Genomic DNA, 16,715 nt, shown 5'->3' with positions numbered 1-16,715 from the left:
AGAAGAAGGCAGACAGCTATACACTATTAGTAGAGGATATGTTCTTTCAGTTCAACAGGCTTGGCTGTAACATGAGTGTTAAAGTCCATTATCTATAAAGCCACTTAGATCGCTTTCCAGAGAACCTTGGTGCCTTAAGCGAAGAGCAAGGTGAAAGATTTCACCAAGACATAAAAACAGTGGAAGCCAGATACCAAGGAAGATGGGATGCACACATAATGGCAGACTATTGCTGGAATCTTATGCGGGATTGTCCTGGCAGATTACACTCTCGGAAGTCTTAAAAAAGGAGGAGCTGCTTGTGTGTCAAATGCTGGAATGTTTGTATCATAAACTTGTGCTTTTGGTATGAAATAAGTAGATTTTCATGTTGTGCACTTTTCTTTTAATTTTTAATATGTTTCCTTTATGCTTAAAAGATATTAATTTGAGCACTACATTAAAATATCCTGATTTTTTAATTGGCAGAGTGAACAGTGGTATATGACATGTTTTGTATTTCAAAGACTGGATAGGAGAAATCTGGTGCAATTTTTGGAATTAGCAGGTCAAGTATTGTGTCTCAATAAAAATAAAGCCCTTTAAAGTACTTTAACTATATATTTGTCAATTGGAAAATTCCCAGTGTATTATAACAACTTTATTTTGAACAGTACCACTTACTATAAGGATATTACATCTTCATAGTAGAACTACTTCACTAACAATGAGTAAAATTCTAATATTTTGAGGTTTTACTGTGAAGGTTCTTGGTTATAATTTTTGAATGTTTAAGTCTGGAATGAATAAATGGCCTAAAGAAAAATCCATTAGAGTAGACCATCTTGTTTATTTTTCTCTTCTCTTTATCGTCTGCAACTCCTATTCTCATAGACATGCCTGCTCCATGTGTACCACTGGTGGCTGCATTTATTTGAAAATAGTTGTACAGTGGATGATGCTGTATTTACATCTTTTGGAATTCAGAATATCTGAATTTACATTTTAGTCTGTGAAAAGGGTCCAGCTTCAGTTTCATAGATGTTATGCATTTCCTTTTCTTTCCTCTCTTTTTCATCAAATTGGGCTTCTATTTCAACCGGATCCACGTAGGTGTAGAAATGGGCCATGACAGAAAATATGATGCAAACTGCCACCAACAGAGATGCAAAAAGCACATATTCTGCCCACTGGAAATAAATAACAGTGGTCAGCATTAGTACTTTATACTTCATGCATAATTCATATTGTAGACTACAACACTGGTATTTCCTTCAGCACGGAAGGTACAATTTGGGTTGAAAAGGCTTTTGAGAATTGCACATGGATGTCCTATACAGAATCGCGTCTGTCCTAATGGACAGATGCCTAACCCCGCCTAATCAGCCTTATTCTCTAACCAGCAACCATGTCATGGGTGCTGTTTAGTGAATCACGTTGCATCTGAGCTGACTGCAGCAAGGGATTCTCCCTGCCGTGATTAGCTGAACAGCAGTGGCAGCGAACCCCCAACACCTCCCCCCCACAAGTTATCCAGCAGGAGGAATGCCCATTCCCTCCTACCAGAACCCCCAAACCCCTTCACTGACTGTCTGCGCTAGGAGGAGCACCCAATTCCTCCTGCTACCACCCCCATGAAGCATCACCCAGTCAACCAGTGAGCCCCCTTCCAGGGTCCTTCTACCACCAACTAGAGACCCCCCATCCAGCATCCCCCTAACAGGAAGACCACCCCCCACTTTCCCCAACCCGTACCTTTTAAAATGAAGATACAGCTGGAGAGAGGCATATATCTTCTTGCCAGTAGGCCCACCACTGCAAAATGGCAGGCTTTCCCCTTCCCAGTACATTCTGGGATGCACCAGGGAGGATCCTAAGGCCCCGATTGGCTCAGATGCATAAGGCCCCTCGGCCAACCGGAGTCTTAGGCCTCCTTCCCAGGATGTATTGGAAGTGGCCTAAGACTCCAATTGATCAGATACCTAAAGCCACTCCCATATGAGTAGGCTTAGGGATCTGGCCAATCAGATTCTTAGGCCACTCCCAGTGCATCCCAGAATGCACTGGGAAGAAGGCCTAAGACTCTGGTTGGCCGAGGTGCCTAAAGCCACCTCCTATGGGAGGAGGCTATAGCACCAAGGCCAATCAGGGCCTTAAGCTCCTCCCCAGTGCAATCCAGGATGCACCTGGAAGGAGAAAGCCTGCCATTCTGAAGAGGCTGGCCTGCTGGCTAGAGGGAGTAGGCATCTCTCCGGCTGGTCTTGCTGATAAAGATCCGTGGGGGTTCGGGTGGGCTTTGGGGGGGTTGGGGGCTTGGGAGGTCATGTGTTCAGGAGGGTGCCAGCAGGAGGGAGTGAGCATTCATCCTGCTGGGGATTGTTTTGGGGGTTCCAGCAGGAGGGGGTGGGTCTCTCTGCAGGTCCTGCCTACATGGGAACAGAAAGTCACTGTAGACAGGCGGCTTCTGGGGCAGGCTGGTGGCAAGTGACTCACCTTGTTGCTGTGCTGGCTGTCCAAAGATTGAATTACAGCAGCTGGGGAGGAAGTAGGTGGGGAAGTTGGGAGATAGAGATGTTGTGAAGGAAAGCAATATTGAAGGTTGGAGGAAGGATAGGAGGGAGGGCTGGAGAAACAGCATGGAGGGAAGGAGGCTGGAGAAACAACATGGACAGAGGTAGGGAGTAAGGGCCAGAGAAATAGCATGAAGGGAGGAGGGAGGCTAGAGAAACAGCATGAAGAGACAGAAGGAGGGCCAAAGAAACAGCATGGAGGGAGGTAGGGAGCAAGGGCAGGAGAAACATCATGGAGGGAGGGAGGGAGGGCTGGAGAAACAGCATAGTTCAATAGTTAATTGACTTGGTAAGCACAGGCTGGCTCTAAATATTGATCAATATATCTCATGTTGGATAACAGGATATTATCCACAACCAATGAAAGAGTTGTTATTCATCTCTGGGCTGAAAATCACATCAGTGAAAACCTTTAAATATCTTGGAGTTATGGTTGATTATCAACTGAGCTTTGAAAGCCAAGTCTCGGCCTTAGTAAAAGCTAGTTTTTATTCTTTAAGAATATTATGGGCAGTTAGAGGGTTTTTCCAGGAGAAAAATTTACATACCTTAATACATGCCTTGGTAATCTCCAAACTGAATTACTGTAATATAATTTATTCAGGTCTTTCAAAAAATAATTTGAAAAGATTACAAACGGTCCAAAATACGGCTATCAAAGTATTGTGTTCTAAGAAAAATTTGATAGAGTTTATTCTTACAATATCATTGGTTGCCAGTTTTTTTTTATAGGATCCAATTCAGAGTTTTGATACTTACATACAAGGCTTTCTTTTCTCACCAACCTAACTATTTGCATAATTTGACAATTCCATATGTAACCGCAAGAATTTTGAGATCAATACAGGACAATAGACTAGTTCTCCCTTTGCCAAATGGAACAAGATGGGAATTAACCAGAAGTAAAGCTTTTTATTTTGTAGCTCCTCAATTGTGGTAGCTCCTCAATTGTGGAATCATCTGCCGTGATAATTGAGACTGGAGGCACAGCTTCAAGTTTAATTAAAAGTTTGATTAAATCGCAATTTAAATTTCAAAGCAATATACAGTTCAAAATTAGGGGAGACGGACTACATTTATTACATTACAACGTGTACCAAAACATACAAGTACAGAAGGGGAAAGGGTGGAACTACAATTTAAAGAAAAGAGAGACAGAAATGGGAAAAACAAGACGAAGGGTGTAATTTTGTTCATTAAAATTAAGATTGCCTCATGGGAAGTTCAAATTTTGAATGCATCTTTCAAGAACTAACACTTTAGTGCGCCCTTAAATTTGTTTAGGATCCTTTCTTCCCTAATATAGCCTTGTAAAGAGTTCCGTATTTGTGGAGCTGTGATCAAGAAAATAGTATCACGTCTTGTATAAATTATTCTCAAAGTCAGAATAGAAAGAAGATATTTGTCCTCTAATCTTAAAGTTCTTATGGGAGTATAAGGTATTAGGTATCTTTCTAGGAATATTGGTGCTTTATCTGTTAATGTTAATGCTATCTTGTACGTGATTCTATGTATTATAGGTAGCCAATGAGTTTTCTGGAGGAGAGGTGTTACATGGTCATATTTTTTCTTATTAATGATGACTTTTATTACGATGTTTTGAATTATTTGTAAACATCGTAATTCTTTAATTCAAATAAAGCATTTAAAATAATGTTGAAAACATTTTGGGCTCCTTTTACTAAGGTGTGCTAGCGTTTTTAGCACGTGCAGGATATTACCACGTGCTACACCACACACTACGTGGCTAGAACTAATGCCAGCTCAATGCTGGTGTTAAGGTCTAGTGCGCGCTATTCCGTGCGTTAATGCCCTAACGCACCTTAGTAAAAGGAGCCCTTATTTCCATGAAGCATTCAGAGAAATCTCAACATTTTCAGATTTAGTGCACATATATCAATGGATCTGGGTCTTTCAATTGGGTTTCTGTGATACAGAATTTATACAAGGATCTTTTTAAATTAAGTGTTGTAAGTTGTAGGTGTGAATGACAGAGTGCATGTTGTGTGTTCTATTTAGAGTTGTCCTGTTACTTATGGAGTTTCTTTCTTTTAATGTATTTACAATTGTAAACCACTTGGACCTATTGTAAGAACAGGTGATATAACAAGTTTTTAATAAAACAAAATATGGAGGGAGGGCTGGTGAAGCATTATGGAAAGGAGAGAGTATTGGAGAAAAGAGCATGGAATAGGGTAATGCTGGATGGGAGGGGAGAGATGGAAACAGCAAGAAAGGAGGTTGGAAGGAGAGAAAGAGAAAGAGAGGAACATTTAGGGGTTTGGGGGGGTAGTTGGGGGTTGGAAGGAGAGAGAGAGAGAGAGAGAGAGAGAGAAAAAAAGAAGCATATACATGAGAGAGGGGTTGGAAGGAGAGAGAGAGAATCACCGTTAGGGAAGGAGGGTTGGAGAGAGAGAAAAGCACTAAAAGGGTACAGAAGCGGGGGCGGGAAACTACGAGGTGACACCAGGAAATTCTTTTTCACTGAAAGAGTGGTTGATCGCTGGAATAGTCTTCCACTACAGGTGACTGAGGCCAGCAGCGTGCCTGATTTTAAGGCCAAATGGGATCGGCACATGGGATCTATTCACAGGGCAAAGGTAGGGGAGGGACATTAAGGTGGGCAGACTAGATGGGCCGTGGGCCCTTATTTGCCGTCTATTTCTATGTTTCTATGTTTCTAGAGGATGGGAAGGGGGACCATGGAAATGGGTGAAGGTTGGAGAAGGCTGTGGGTAGAGTGTGAACAGAGCCATGTATCCTTTTTTTTGTCTTCACCAATTTGGTAACTCTAACTTGGGGTCAAAATAAATGTGGACAATGTTCTATGTGTTCTTTAATGCTTGAAATACAATCATATGAACATCCAAAGACTCATGAAACGTGTCTGTTAAAGGATCATATTATATGTTCTTGTCATTTATGCAGCCTTCGGATCAATGGCACATGTGGCTTTGGCTTGGAGCTGTAGTTTGTCAGTCCCTGAGAAAGGGGCTTTTCAGCCTTGAATGGAAATTTATATGGACATTATTACTTTTTTCTACAGCTTGTGGAATGCAGTGTCTGCATTTAGAATGGAAGACACAGTTGATAAATCAACCGGACAGTGCTTCCAGAGTCTACAGTTAATTATTCACTGCTTACTGAACATACTCACTAGTGCTGCCCGATTCACAATTCGAATTGATTCACCGATTCACTTCGGGTGAATCGATTCGAATCAATTTGTTTTTAAAAAAAATCAGCCTGGCCGATTTGGTGACTGACCCTCCACCTTGTCCCCTAAAGCAGGAGCGGCAGCACTGACTCTTGCTGGCCGGCCACTGCCGCTCCTGCTTTAGATGGTGAGGGTCAGTCGAGAAGTGCTGCAGCAGCATCCTCCGGCTTTCCCCCTGGTCTCCCTTTACTTAATTAAAGCAGCCAAGTGAGCAAGAGCTCTTAAGAGTTCCAGAAAGAAGAGTTCCCTGGCCATGAGCCTCCCCTTCCTATGTGTGCTAGTGACAGCACAGACCTGGCTTCTTCCTACTTCTACCCTGCCGCAACAAGCCCGAGCCTGTACCTGTCATTTTTCAGCTAAGGGAGGGGGGTTAGAGAAGGAGTTAGAGAGGGGGGTTGTGAGAACATAGTAACATAGTAGATGACGGCAGATAAAGACCCGAATGGTCCATCCAGTCTGCCCAACCTGATTCAATTTAAATTTTTTTTTTTTTTTTTTTCTTCTTAGCTATTTCTGGGCGAGAATCCAAAGCTTTACCCGGTACTGTGCTTGGGTTCCAACTGCTGAAATCTCTGTTAAGACTTACTCCAGCCCATCTACACCCTCCCAGCCATTGAAGTCCTCCCCTGCCCATCCTCCTCCAAACGGCCATGCACAGACACAGACCGTACAAGTCTGCCCAGTAACTGGCCTAGTTCAATCTTTAATATTATTTTCTGATTCTAAATCTTCTGTGTTCATCCCACGCTTCTTTGAACTCAGTCACAGTTTTACTCTCCACCACCTCTCTCGGGAGCGCATTCCAGGCATCCACCACCCTCTCTGTAAAGTAGAATTTCCTAACATTGCCCCTGAATCTACCACCCCTCAACCTCAAATTATGTCCTCTGGTTTTACCATTTTCCTTTCTCTGGAAAAGATTTTGTTCTACGTTAATACCCTTTAAGTATTTGAACGTCTGAATCATATCTCCCCTGTCTCTCCTTTCCTCTAGGGTATACATATTCAGGGCTTCCAGTCTCTCCTCATACGTCTTCTGGCGCAAGCCTCCTATCATTTTCGTCGCCCTCCTCTGGACCGCCTCAAGTCTTCTCACGTCCTTCGCCAGATACGGTCTCCAAAACTGAACACAATACTCCAAGTGGGGCCTCACCAATGACCTGTACAGGGGCATCAACACCTTCTTCCTTCTACTGACTACGCCTCTCTTTATACAGCCCAGAATCCTTCTGGCAGCAGCCACTGCCTTGTCACACTGTTTTTTCGCCTTTAGATCTTCGGACACTATCACCCCAAGGTCCCTCTCCCCGTCCGTGCATATAAGCTTCTCTCCTCCCAGCATATACGGTTCCTTCCTATTATTAATCCCCAAATGCATTACTCTGCATTTCTTTGCATTGAATTTTAGTTGCCAGGCATTAGACCATTCCTCTAACTTTTGCAGATCCTTTTTCATATTTTCCACTCCCTCTTCGGTGTCTACTCTGTTACAAATCTTGGTATCATCTGCAAAAAGGCACACTTTTCCTTCTAACCCTTCAGCAATGTCACTTACATACATATTGAACAGGATTGGCCCCAGCACCGAACCCTGAGGGACTCCACTAGTCACCTTTCCTTCCTTCGAGCGACTTCCATTAACCACCACCCTCTGGCATTTGTCCGACAGCCAGTTTCTGACCCAGTTCACCACTTTGGGTCCTAACTTCAGCCCTTCAAGTTTGTTCAACAGCCTCCTAAGAGGAACTGTATCAAAGGCTTTGCTGAAATCCAAGTAAATTACATCTAGCATATGTCCTCGATCCAGCTCTCTGGTCACCCAATCAAAAAATTCAATCAGGTTCGTTTGGCACGATTTACCTTTTGTAAAGCCATGTTGCCTCGGATCCTGTAACCCATTAGATTCAAGGAAATACACTATCCTTTCTTTCAGCAACACTTCCATTATTTTACCAACAACTGAAGTGAGGCTAACCGGCCTGTAGTTTCCTGCTTCATCCCTGTGACCACTTTTATGAATAGGGACCACATCCGCTCTCCTCCAATCCCCAGGAATCACTCCTGTCTCCAGAGATTTGTTGAACAAGTCTTTAATAGGACTCGCCAGAACCTCTCTGAGTTCCCTTAGTATCCTGGGATGGATCCCGTCTGGTCCCATCGCTTTGTCCACCTTCAGTTTTTCAAGTTGCTCATAAACACCCTCCTCTGTGAACAGCGCAGAATCTACTCCATTTTCTCATGTAACTTTGCCGGACAATCTCGGTCCTTCTCCAGGATTTTCTTCTGTGAACACAGAACAGAAGTATTTGTTTAGCACATTTGCTTTCTCCTCATCACTCTCCACATATTTGTTCCCAGCATCTTTTAGCCTAGCAATTCCATTTTTTATCTTCCTCCTTTCACTAATATATCTGAAAAAATTTTTATCTCCCTTTTTTACATTTTTAGCCATTTGTTCTTCCGCCTGTGCCTTCGCCAAACGTATTTCTCTCTTGGCTTCTTTCAGTTTCACCCTGTAGTCCTTTCTGCTCTCCTCTTCTTGGGTTTTTTTATATTTCATGAACGCCAACTCTTTCGCCTTTATTTTCTCAGCCACTAGGTTGGAGAACCATATCGGCTTCCTTTTTCTCTTGTTTTTATTGATTTTCTTCACATAAAGGTCCGTAGCCATTTTTATCGCTCCTTTCAGCTTAGACCACTGTCTTTCCACTTCTCTTATGTCCTCCCATCCTAACAGCTCTTTCTTCAGGTACTTTCCCATTGCATTAAAGTCCGTACGTTTGAAATCTAGGACTTTAAGTATCGTGCGGCCGCTCTCCACTTTAGCCGTTATATCAAACCAAACCGTTTGATGATCGCTACTACCCAGGTGAGCACCCACTCGAACATTAGAGATACTCTCTCCATTTGTGAGGACCAGATCCAATATCGCTTTTTCCCTTGTGGGTTCCGTCACCATTTGTCTGAGCAGAGCCTCTTGAAAGGCATCCACAATCTCCCTACTTCTTTCCGATTCCGCAGACGGAACATTCCAGTCCGCATCCGGCAGGTTGAAATCTCCCAACAGCAGAACCTCCTCTTTCCTTCCAAACTTTTGGATATCCACAATCAGATCCTTATCAATTTGCTGCGATTGAGTCGGAGGTCTGTAGACTACACCCACGTAGATAGAAGTTCCATCTTCTCTTTTCAGAGCAATCCATATCGCTTCTTCCTCTCCCCAGGTCCCTTGCATTTCGGTCGCTTGGATATTGATCTTTACATAGAGAGCTACTCCTCCACCTTTATGACCATCTCTGTCCTTCCTAAAAAGATTATATCCCGGTATGTTTGCATCCCATCCATGTGATTCACTGAACCATGTCTCTGTGATAGCGACAATATCTAGATCTGCCTCTAACATCAGGGCTTGCAGATCATGAACTTTGTTACTTAGACTGCGAGCATTTGTGGTCATCGCTTTCCAGCTATTTTTCAGCGATAATCTCCTTTTTCGTATGGATTTTTGTGTCGTTTCACTTTCCGTTGCAATACTAAGAAATGAGTTGCTGATATTGCTTATGTTGTAGCCTTTACTACTATCACATCTTTTCTTTTGCCGGTGGTGGTCTCTATAATTGTCCTTCGTACATACACCACCCCCACCTTCTAGTTTAAATGCCTAGAAAAATATTGTCTAAATTTCTCTGCAAGGTTTCTTTTTCCTGCTGTAGTAATATGTAGCCCATCAGTGCAATATAGCTTCTTGTCCTTCCATGTATTTCCCCATCCTCCTATGTACCTGAAGCCTTCTTGATGACACCAGGCTCTGAGCCATCTATTAAAGTCCTCTGTGTTTTTCATTCTTTGCTCTCCTTTTCCATATGCAGGCAGTATTTCAGAAAAAGCTAAAGTCTTTACAAAAGGTTTCATGCCCTCACCAAGCTCCCGAAAAGCTTTCTGTGCTGCAAGTGTGGAGTTGTTGGCCAGGTCATTTGTTCCCAGATGGATAACAACATCAGTGTTAAAATCCTTAGTTTCTTCCTTAATTATAGTCAGTATTTGCCTGGAACTCCTGGTAGCTGAGGATCCTGGAAGACATTTCACTATTTTGGACTCCTCGCCCTGTGTTCCAAGGTTAATGCCTCTGATGATGGAATCCCCCAACAGTAATAGTTTTCTGTTTTTGGCTTTTTTATTTGTACTTAGGGTGCTCTTGTTCTCTTGAGTTTCCTTCATTGGTTCCAGTCCCACCTCCCTTCTGTTTTCCTGAGTATCGCAGTGCACTAGTGGAGCGAAGGAATTCTGTAGAGGTAATATTAGTGAAGGTGGATGTTTCTGTGTTACATGTCGTAGTCTTCCTGAGCCTACTGTGACCCATTTATTCCTGGGCTGTTTTATTCTTTGAGGTAGAGGTGGTAAGTTGGTATGATTTTGTGGAGTGATGGAAGCTGCTTTAATTGTATTCAATTCCTGTTTAAGTTTGCAGAGCTCCTCCTTAATACTGGCAAGTTGAAGACAGATGGGGCAAGCCTTAAGCCTCCAAATAGTATGTCTTGGAATTAAAGCACCACAGTGATTGCATAGAATAAAGGTCATCTTGATTGGTTGTGAAGTCTGATTATATGGGTCTCTATATATGAATAGTGGTCCCTGGGGTTGGTGGGACTATAAGTAAGACTACTAGTAAGGCAGAAATATAGGCTCTATACCACCTGAAACAAAGTATTTTAAACAAAAATGCAGGTTCTATCAGTGCTACCCTAAAACACAGGATTTATAACAGGATTTTCCCTACTTTAGTCACCCTGAGCCACAGGCACCAGAAATATAGGCTCTATACCACCTAAAACACAGTATTTTAAACAAAACTGCAGGAAGAGGAAATAAGATTTAACAGAGGAAAGAGAAGGATTTTTTTGTGCTTTTTTATATTTTTTTTTAGTAAGAAACAGGGAGGAGAAGATAAATTAAGCAGATATAATGCTGAAAACCAGTGAAAAGAGCAGAATATGAAATGCTGAGTAACTTAGCTTTTAGAAGTTCACAGGGCAGCCTTGTTTCAGCAATGTTTCAGCAATGTTTCAGCACAGCCCCAACCAGCCACCATCTATCTTCAGCTTTGTGGATATCTTTACCTTTTCGGAGCCCCTGTAATGAAGAGGAGGAGCTCGCTAGCCCTACCTCCTTTCTCACTTCAACCATTGGCCGTGCTGCAGGGAAGATGCACTGCTGCTAGTCTGCCCCAATTAGCATTGAGCAGGAAGCCCGGGTACAGACACATGAACGTGCTCCATTTTTGTTCCATATTTGAATCATAATTGGAGCGAAAAGAGAACCTGTAGTGTAGTAAGATATTCCTGTATATGGGCGATCAATCTTGGTGAGTCTTCAGATCTGGAGGAATATACTTGTCTGGTCTCCTTTTACATCTTGCTACAAGTAGTGGTATATCTAGGGTATGTGACACCCATGACAATCATTTTTTAACAACTCCCCCATATGTAATTAAGTAAAGGTAAGACCCAGGAACATCCAGGCCTTCGGGAGGGGGAGAGGCCTTTGGGGGAAGAATAATGGGTCTAAAAGCAGAGGAGAGGGAGAGAGATGGGATTTAAGGAGGGAAGGAACAGAAAGGGAGAGAGGCTGGACACAAGGGATGGTGTGGGGGAATAGAGATATTAGATAGGAGGGTAGTTGGGAAGAGAATAGGAGAGATGGTGAACCCTGGGGGTGATGGAGAAGGAGGGAGAGATGCTGTGTGAAAGGGTGGTTAAGAAAAGGAGAGATGGTGGTTCTAGAGATGGTGGGGTCAATCACTGCAGCTGTGGGGATGGAGACAAAAAAAAGGAAAAATGCCAGACCTCCAGGGAAGGGAAACAGAAGGGGAGGGAAGGGAAATGGAAATTTTTTCCTGAACCGGGCAGCACTAATACTCACTTCACCAGTTGTTTTTTTTCTGTTGGCTCACAGATTGGGGGCAGAGAAACTCTTTTGTATTGCTTTGTAGTGTTTTGTTTATTTAATCACTTAATGCATGTTGAATGGCACTATATTAGCACACACTCGAGTACCTATGATGGTGTGTGGCTGAAACCCTGTGGGTTACTGCCTCTGGCTATAAGCAGCCGAGCAGATGCCTTGTAATCTGCTCTTTGAAGCTTACTACTTCACCCGTATTAAAATTAAATATTTATTTAAACATTTATTCCAGTTTGTATTTGAGTTTCTCTTGCTCCCATTCAGTGTCCTTTTAAGCAGCAGTTTTGTAACTTTGGAAGAAATTTTTTGCTTATATTGGGGTGATTTTTGCTGTATTTATGTAGGACAGACATTGCAAGCTTTAAAAACCCTCTGTTGGCGCACCATTCATGTATAAATACAGGGAGAGTAGAGGAGATTTTGGACTTCATTATCAGCAACATCAGCATGCTTTTGGATCCATGAAATGCGCAGTGCTAGAGAGGTGTAGACCGTCTGTGAGATGAGGTGATTGGCATCGCTATTTGCGACAGTGGGATTAGCGCTGGATTTTCTTGTTGAACACAGTAGGCCCGAATGGGTCGAGTATACAAATTGAATGGTCGGCATTATATTAAATAATGGACTGCAGAAGTATGTCTGTCTTTTGACATTATGGTGGCTGATTGGTAGATGTCAGCAGGAGGGGGGTGGAGCATTAAGGAACCAGAAGAATGATAATCTCAGGGTCTGTGTGCCTGAACACCATCTAGTCAGTTTGATGGAAAAATGTATGTGGACTGTTAGTGAATAGTGCAACCTCTGAAGCAGCTATTGGCAAAATGGGGAGTCCCTGTCAAGTGATTTCGAGTTCTTGGCATGGGTCTAATTGGTGACACAGGTCCGGCCAATATTGGAGGAGCAGATTGTGCAAGTTTGGAGAACAGCTAAATTCCGATTTATTCACTATGTATAACACTTCTACATAGATTACATAGAGTAAGACGGCAGAAAAGGGCCGTCGGCCCAACACGTCTGCTCACTCAAAAGAACCTTCCCCTTAAAAGAACCCCCCCCTAAGCAATTCCTGAAAGTGAACCCACATGTTTATCCCATCGTTTCTTGAAGTCGAGCATATTGCTGGCTTCAACTACCTGACATGAAAGGCCATTCCAACGATCAACCACCCTTTTGGTGAAGAAGTATTTCCTGATGTCACCATGAAATCTCCCACCCTTGAGTTTGAGCGGATGCCCTCTTGATATCTTCCTCCAGCTCAGTTCGGCCTGTAAGATATTTGAACGTCTCTATCATGTCTCCCCTCTCTCTGTGTTCTTCGAGAGAATATAACTGTAGCCTGCTTAAACGTTCTTCATATGGGAGATCCTGGATATAGTATGATCAATTTTCTCTAGATATTAAGAATTTTTTATGGACTGCATATAATGGACTAAATAGAGTTTTCTTTAGACATATGAAGCTAAACTGAGGTCTTTTCTCCACTTTTTTCTTTTTTGTATTTGATTTTTTGGCTGTTGATGACTTTGATCGAAGGATTAACTGATATCTATATGGTTAATTGAGCACGGTGGCATTTTAGAAGATATTGTAACTGAAATCACCCATTATTATACTGTTGCCCAATTTGCTTACTTTCCTATCCTCTGATATTTCTTTATCTGTCTGCTCATTCTGTCCTGGGAGATAGTAATATAACCCTATCCGTGCCTGCCTTGGTCCCTGTGGTTTCCCTAGTGTCCACCAGGGGAGCCAGAGAGAAGCCAGACCTGAAAGTAAGCAGAGGTTCTATTATCTAAGTCATCACCGGGGGAGCCAAAGAGAGGAGCAGTTTCCTGCTGACTCAGGTAGAACAGGGAGTGTCCTTCCCCTTGAAAAGCCAGCAGTACAGCCAGCAGTACTCAACAAGCTGTTAGGCAGGATAGGGAAGAAGCTGAGGGCTCTTCCTAACGAGGATCTGCCTGGCTCAAGCAAGGGTAATGCCTGTGTGCCCATGGAGGTGGATGAAGCTGGAACCTCTCCAGAATTACCAGTAACTGATGAGGAGACTCCCATGGAGTTACAAGTGGAACTGCCTGCTGAGGAGTTGCGGGGAGCTCCAGAACCGATGGATATAGGAGTGACAATCAGCTCTGGCTTGGGAGAAGGAAGTGTTATTGAAAAGCAGCTCTGTGAAAGAATAAATCACAGGGCATTAGGAGTGTTGCATTAGGAGTGAAAATCCTGAATGCTGCCAGAGTTTTCCTCTGGCCATTTTGTTTTGTACATTTGCAAGTTACAGTGTATTTTGAGCCATTCTGACCTTTATTTTGAATAGTAAATTTTATTTTGTTACCATCCTGGATCTGTGTTGGTGATTTTTGTTTAGTTCCTTTAAATCCTGCAGGGTGACTCCTTTCTGAGTCACATGCTAGTGTAATTTTGGACTGTGGCCACTGGAGGCACTGTGGAGTCCCGGCCTAAGGCTCTGGTGCTGGCTACACTGTATATTCCTTCCCTTTATATATTTGTATCCATATGGATTCTACACTGCTGTGTCATACAGAATGTTTATTTTCTTTGGTTCAAATTCCCTCTTTAACATATAGCACAACCCTCCCCCCATCCAATTTGATCTACTCTATCCTTGCGATATAATTTGTACCCAGGTAACACAGTGTCCCATTGATTGTCCTCCTTCTACCAGGTCTCTGAGATGCCTATTATATGTATTTCATCATTCAGTGCTATATAAGCTAACTCTCCTCAGTATACAATCTGCCACCTCCTTCTTTAATATTATTTATTTTTAGTCTTCTTTTCTCCCAAAATATCCAAAGCAGAATACAAAAAAGAAATGAGACATTATAGCAAGAATAATGAATTCATGGAATAGCCACTTGGTGGAGACAAAAACTGTATCTGAATTCAAGCAAGCTTGAGCAAGTACATAGGATCTCAAGGGAGAGGAAGGAATAGTAGATAGCATGGATTGGCTGACTGGATAGGCCATATGGTGTTTATCTGCTTTCATTTTTCCATGTTTCTATAACACGAACACTAGGATTTAATGTGGTTTTCATAACTTATTATGGTTGCTCATTGATTGTTACATTACTACAAATGATGTATTTCCAGTTTGTTAATATTTACGTACTGTACCTGTTCACTGAGTTGTGCTGCTCCTGCCACAATCAGGACAATAATATTACCAACTGCTACAGTCAGCAACCAGCCTGCTTGAAGCACTGATTTCATATTGGAAGGTGCCTACAGGGTACACAGAAAGCAGGTTATCCAAAAGATGTTCACCTCAGCTGTTCACACCATAGGACAAGTGATATAGCTGGATCTGTTCAATACAGCCAAATTCGAACACTACATTTTGTCAGAGTTATGAAAAATCTAATATAATAAAACTCTAAGCCACACATGCGCACTCCCTCTGCATGAGCCGGTTTTCCATGAGCTGTAGGGACCCGCAGGTAGGAGTGCGCATGCGCGGCTTAGGGTTCTGTTTTTCAGTCTGGCCTGCTCCCTGCTGCTCCTTGCCGTATTGTATTTTTTAGTTTAAAGACGCAGCGGTGGCTCCTCTCACGATCCCCGCCTGCGTCAGACTTCCGACGCAGGTGGGGATCATGAGAGGAGCTGCCGCCGCGTCTTTCAACTAAAAAAATACAATAAGCCAAGGCGAGCAGGGAGCAGGCCAGACCGAAGCTCCAACTTGAACTGCCATTTGGCCGGCTACCTTGCTAGAGTTATTTTTTCAGTTTAAAGGTGCCGCCGCGGCTCCTGTCACCAGCCGCACCTGCTTCAGAGAAGACTTCTAATGCAGGCGGGGATCGTTAGAGGAGCTGCCACGGCACCTTTAAACTGAAAAATAACTCCGGCAAGGGAGTCGGCCAGATCACCACAGCAGCCACTCCCCCCTCCCACTCTCTCTCTCGGGCTACTTGGGCTACTGGGAGCAAGCGAGTGAAGCCCGGTACTTCCGGGTAGCTAAGGGGTGGGCGCGTGCCCAGGGTCTGGGTGGAGAAGCCGGTGATGGAGCCACTCGTGCACATAACCGCTGGTTAACGTGCCCCGGGAAAGGCCTGAAAGCGACAGGGAGGAGCCACCCCCAACACAAAGATGCCAACAGAAATGGAACAGGGCTGGGTTTTCAAGGTCTGCTTGACTTTATTTCTCGATAATGTTCTCAGCTTTTTTGAAGTTCAAAAATGTAACTATTGCAGACTGCTTGGGGGGGAAGGAAGGGAGGCCTACTGCTGGACAGGGGGACCAAGAAAAGGTGCTGATGGACAGGGGGGGAAAAAGGAAGGGAGGCCTACTCCTAGACAGGGGGATCAGGAAGAGGTGCTGATGGACAGGGAGGAGGTAAAACAAAGGAAGAAGGGCTGCTGCTGGATAAGGGGAGCAGTGAAGGTGTGGTGGTGGACACAGGGGAGGTAAAAGGAAGGGAGAATGGACAGGGGGAGCATGCAAGGGGTGGTGGTGGACAGCCAAAAGAAAGAAAGACAGAAATACAGAAAGCGGCTAAGGAGACAGAGAGAGAAAAAAATAAAGACAGACACACATATATATTCTAGCACCCGTTAATGTAACGGGCTATTCAGTGAGGGTCTGGGCAGGGAGAGCGACAGAAAGAAAAAAAGATAGAAAGAAAGAAATAAAGATAGACAGCGGGAGGGAGAAAGAAAGATAGAAGGAGAGAGACAGAAAGAAAAAAGATAGATGGGGTGGAAGAAAGAGACGGGGGCAGGAGAAAGACAGACATCTATTCTAGCACCCGTTAATGTAACGGGCTTAAACACTAGTATAAATATAAATAGATGGGAAAACTGTTATGTCTCTAAGATATGCTAATGCTATTCTCACTTCATAGAGCCTTAGTTCTGCAGTCATTTCCTGCCATGATATATGAGCAATGCATTACATTACATTATGATTTATATTCATCTACTACCCCAAAGAGTTCAAAGTGGATCACAATGACTAGGATCAAACTGAGT

General features: G+C 43.3%; 1 protein-coding gene across 2 annotated transcripts in view; it reads right to left on the bottom strand.

The window, feature by feature from the left end:
- Positions 1–378: 378 nt before the first annotated feature.
- Positions 379–16,715, bottom strand: part of SLC15A1 (solute carrier family 15 member 1) — a 307,479-nt gene continuing 291,142 nt past the window's right edge. For both annotated transcript variants that reach the window (XM_033947427.1, XM_033947428.1), the window contains 2 exons: positions 14,866–14,973; positions 379–1,169 (listed from right to left, as the gene is read on the bottom strand). In XM_033947427.1, the coding sequence (XP_033803318.1) occupies positions 978–1,169; positions 14,866–14,973 (300 nt within the window). In that variant the 3' untranslated portion in view covers positions 379–977. The remainder of the gene's footprint in view (positions 1,170–14,865; positions 14,974–16,715) is intronic.

The sequence above is a fragment of the Geotrypetes seraphini genome, chromosome 6 (assembly GCF_902459505.1).
Source record: "Geotrypetes seraphini chromosome 6, aGeoSer1.1, whole genome shotgun sequence".
Classification (NCBI taxonomy): Eukaryota; Metazoa; Chordata; class Amphibia; order Gymnophiona; family Dermophiidae; genus Geotrypetes; species Geotrypetes seraphini.
This window is presented reverse-complemented; position numbering and strand designations above follow the sequence as displayed.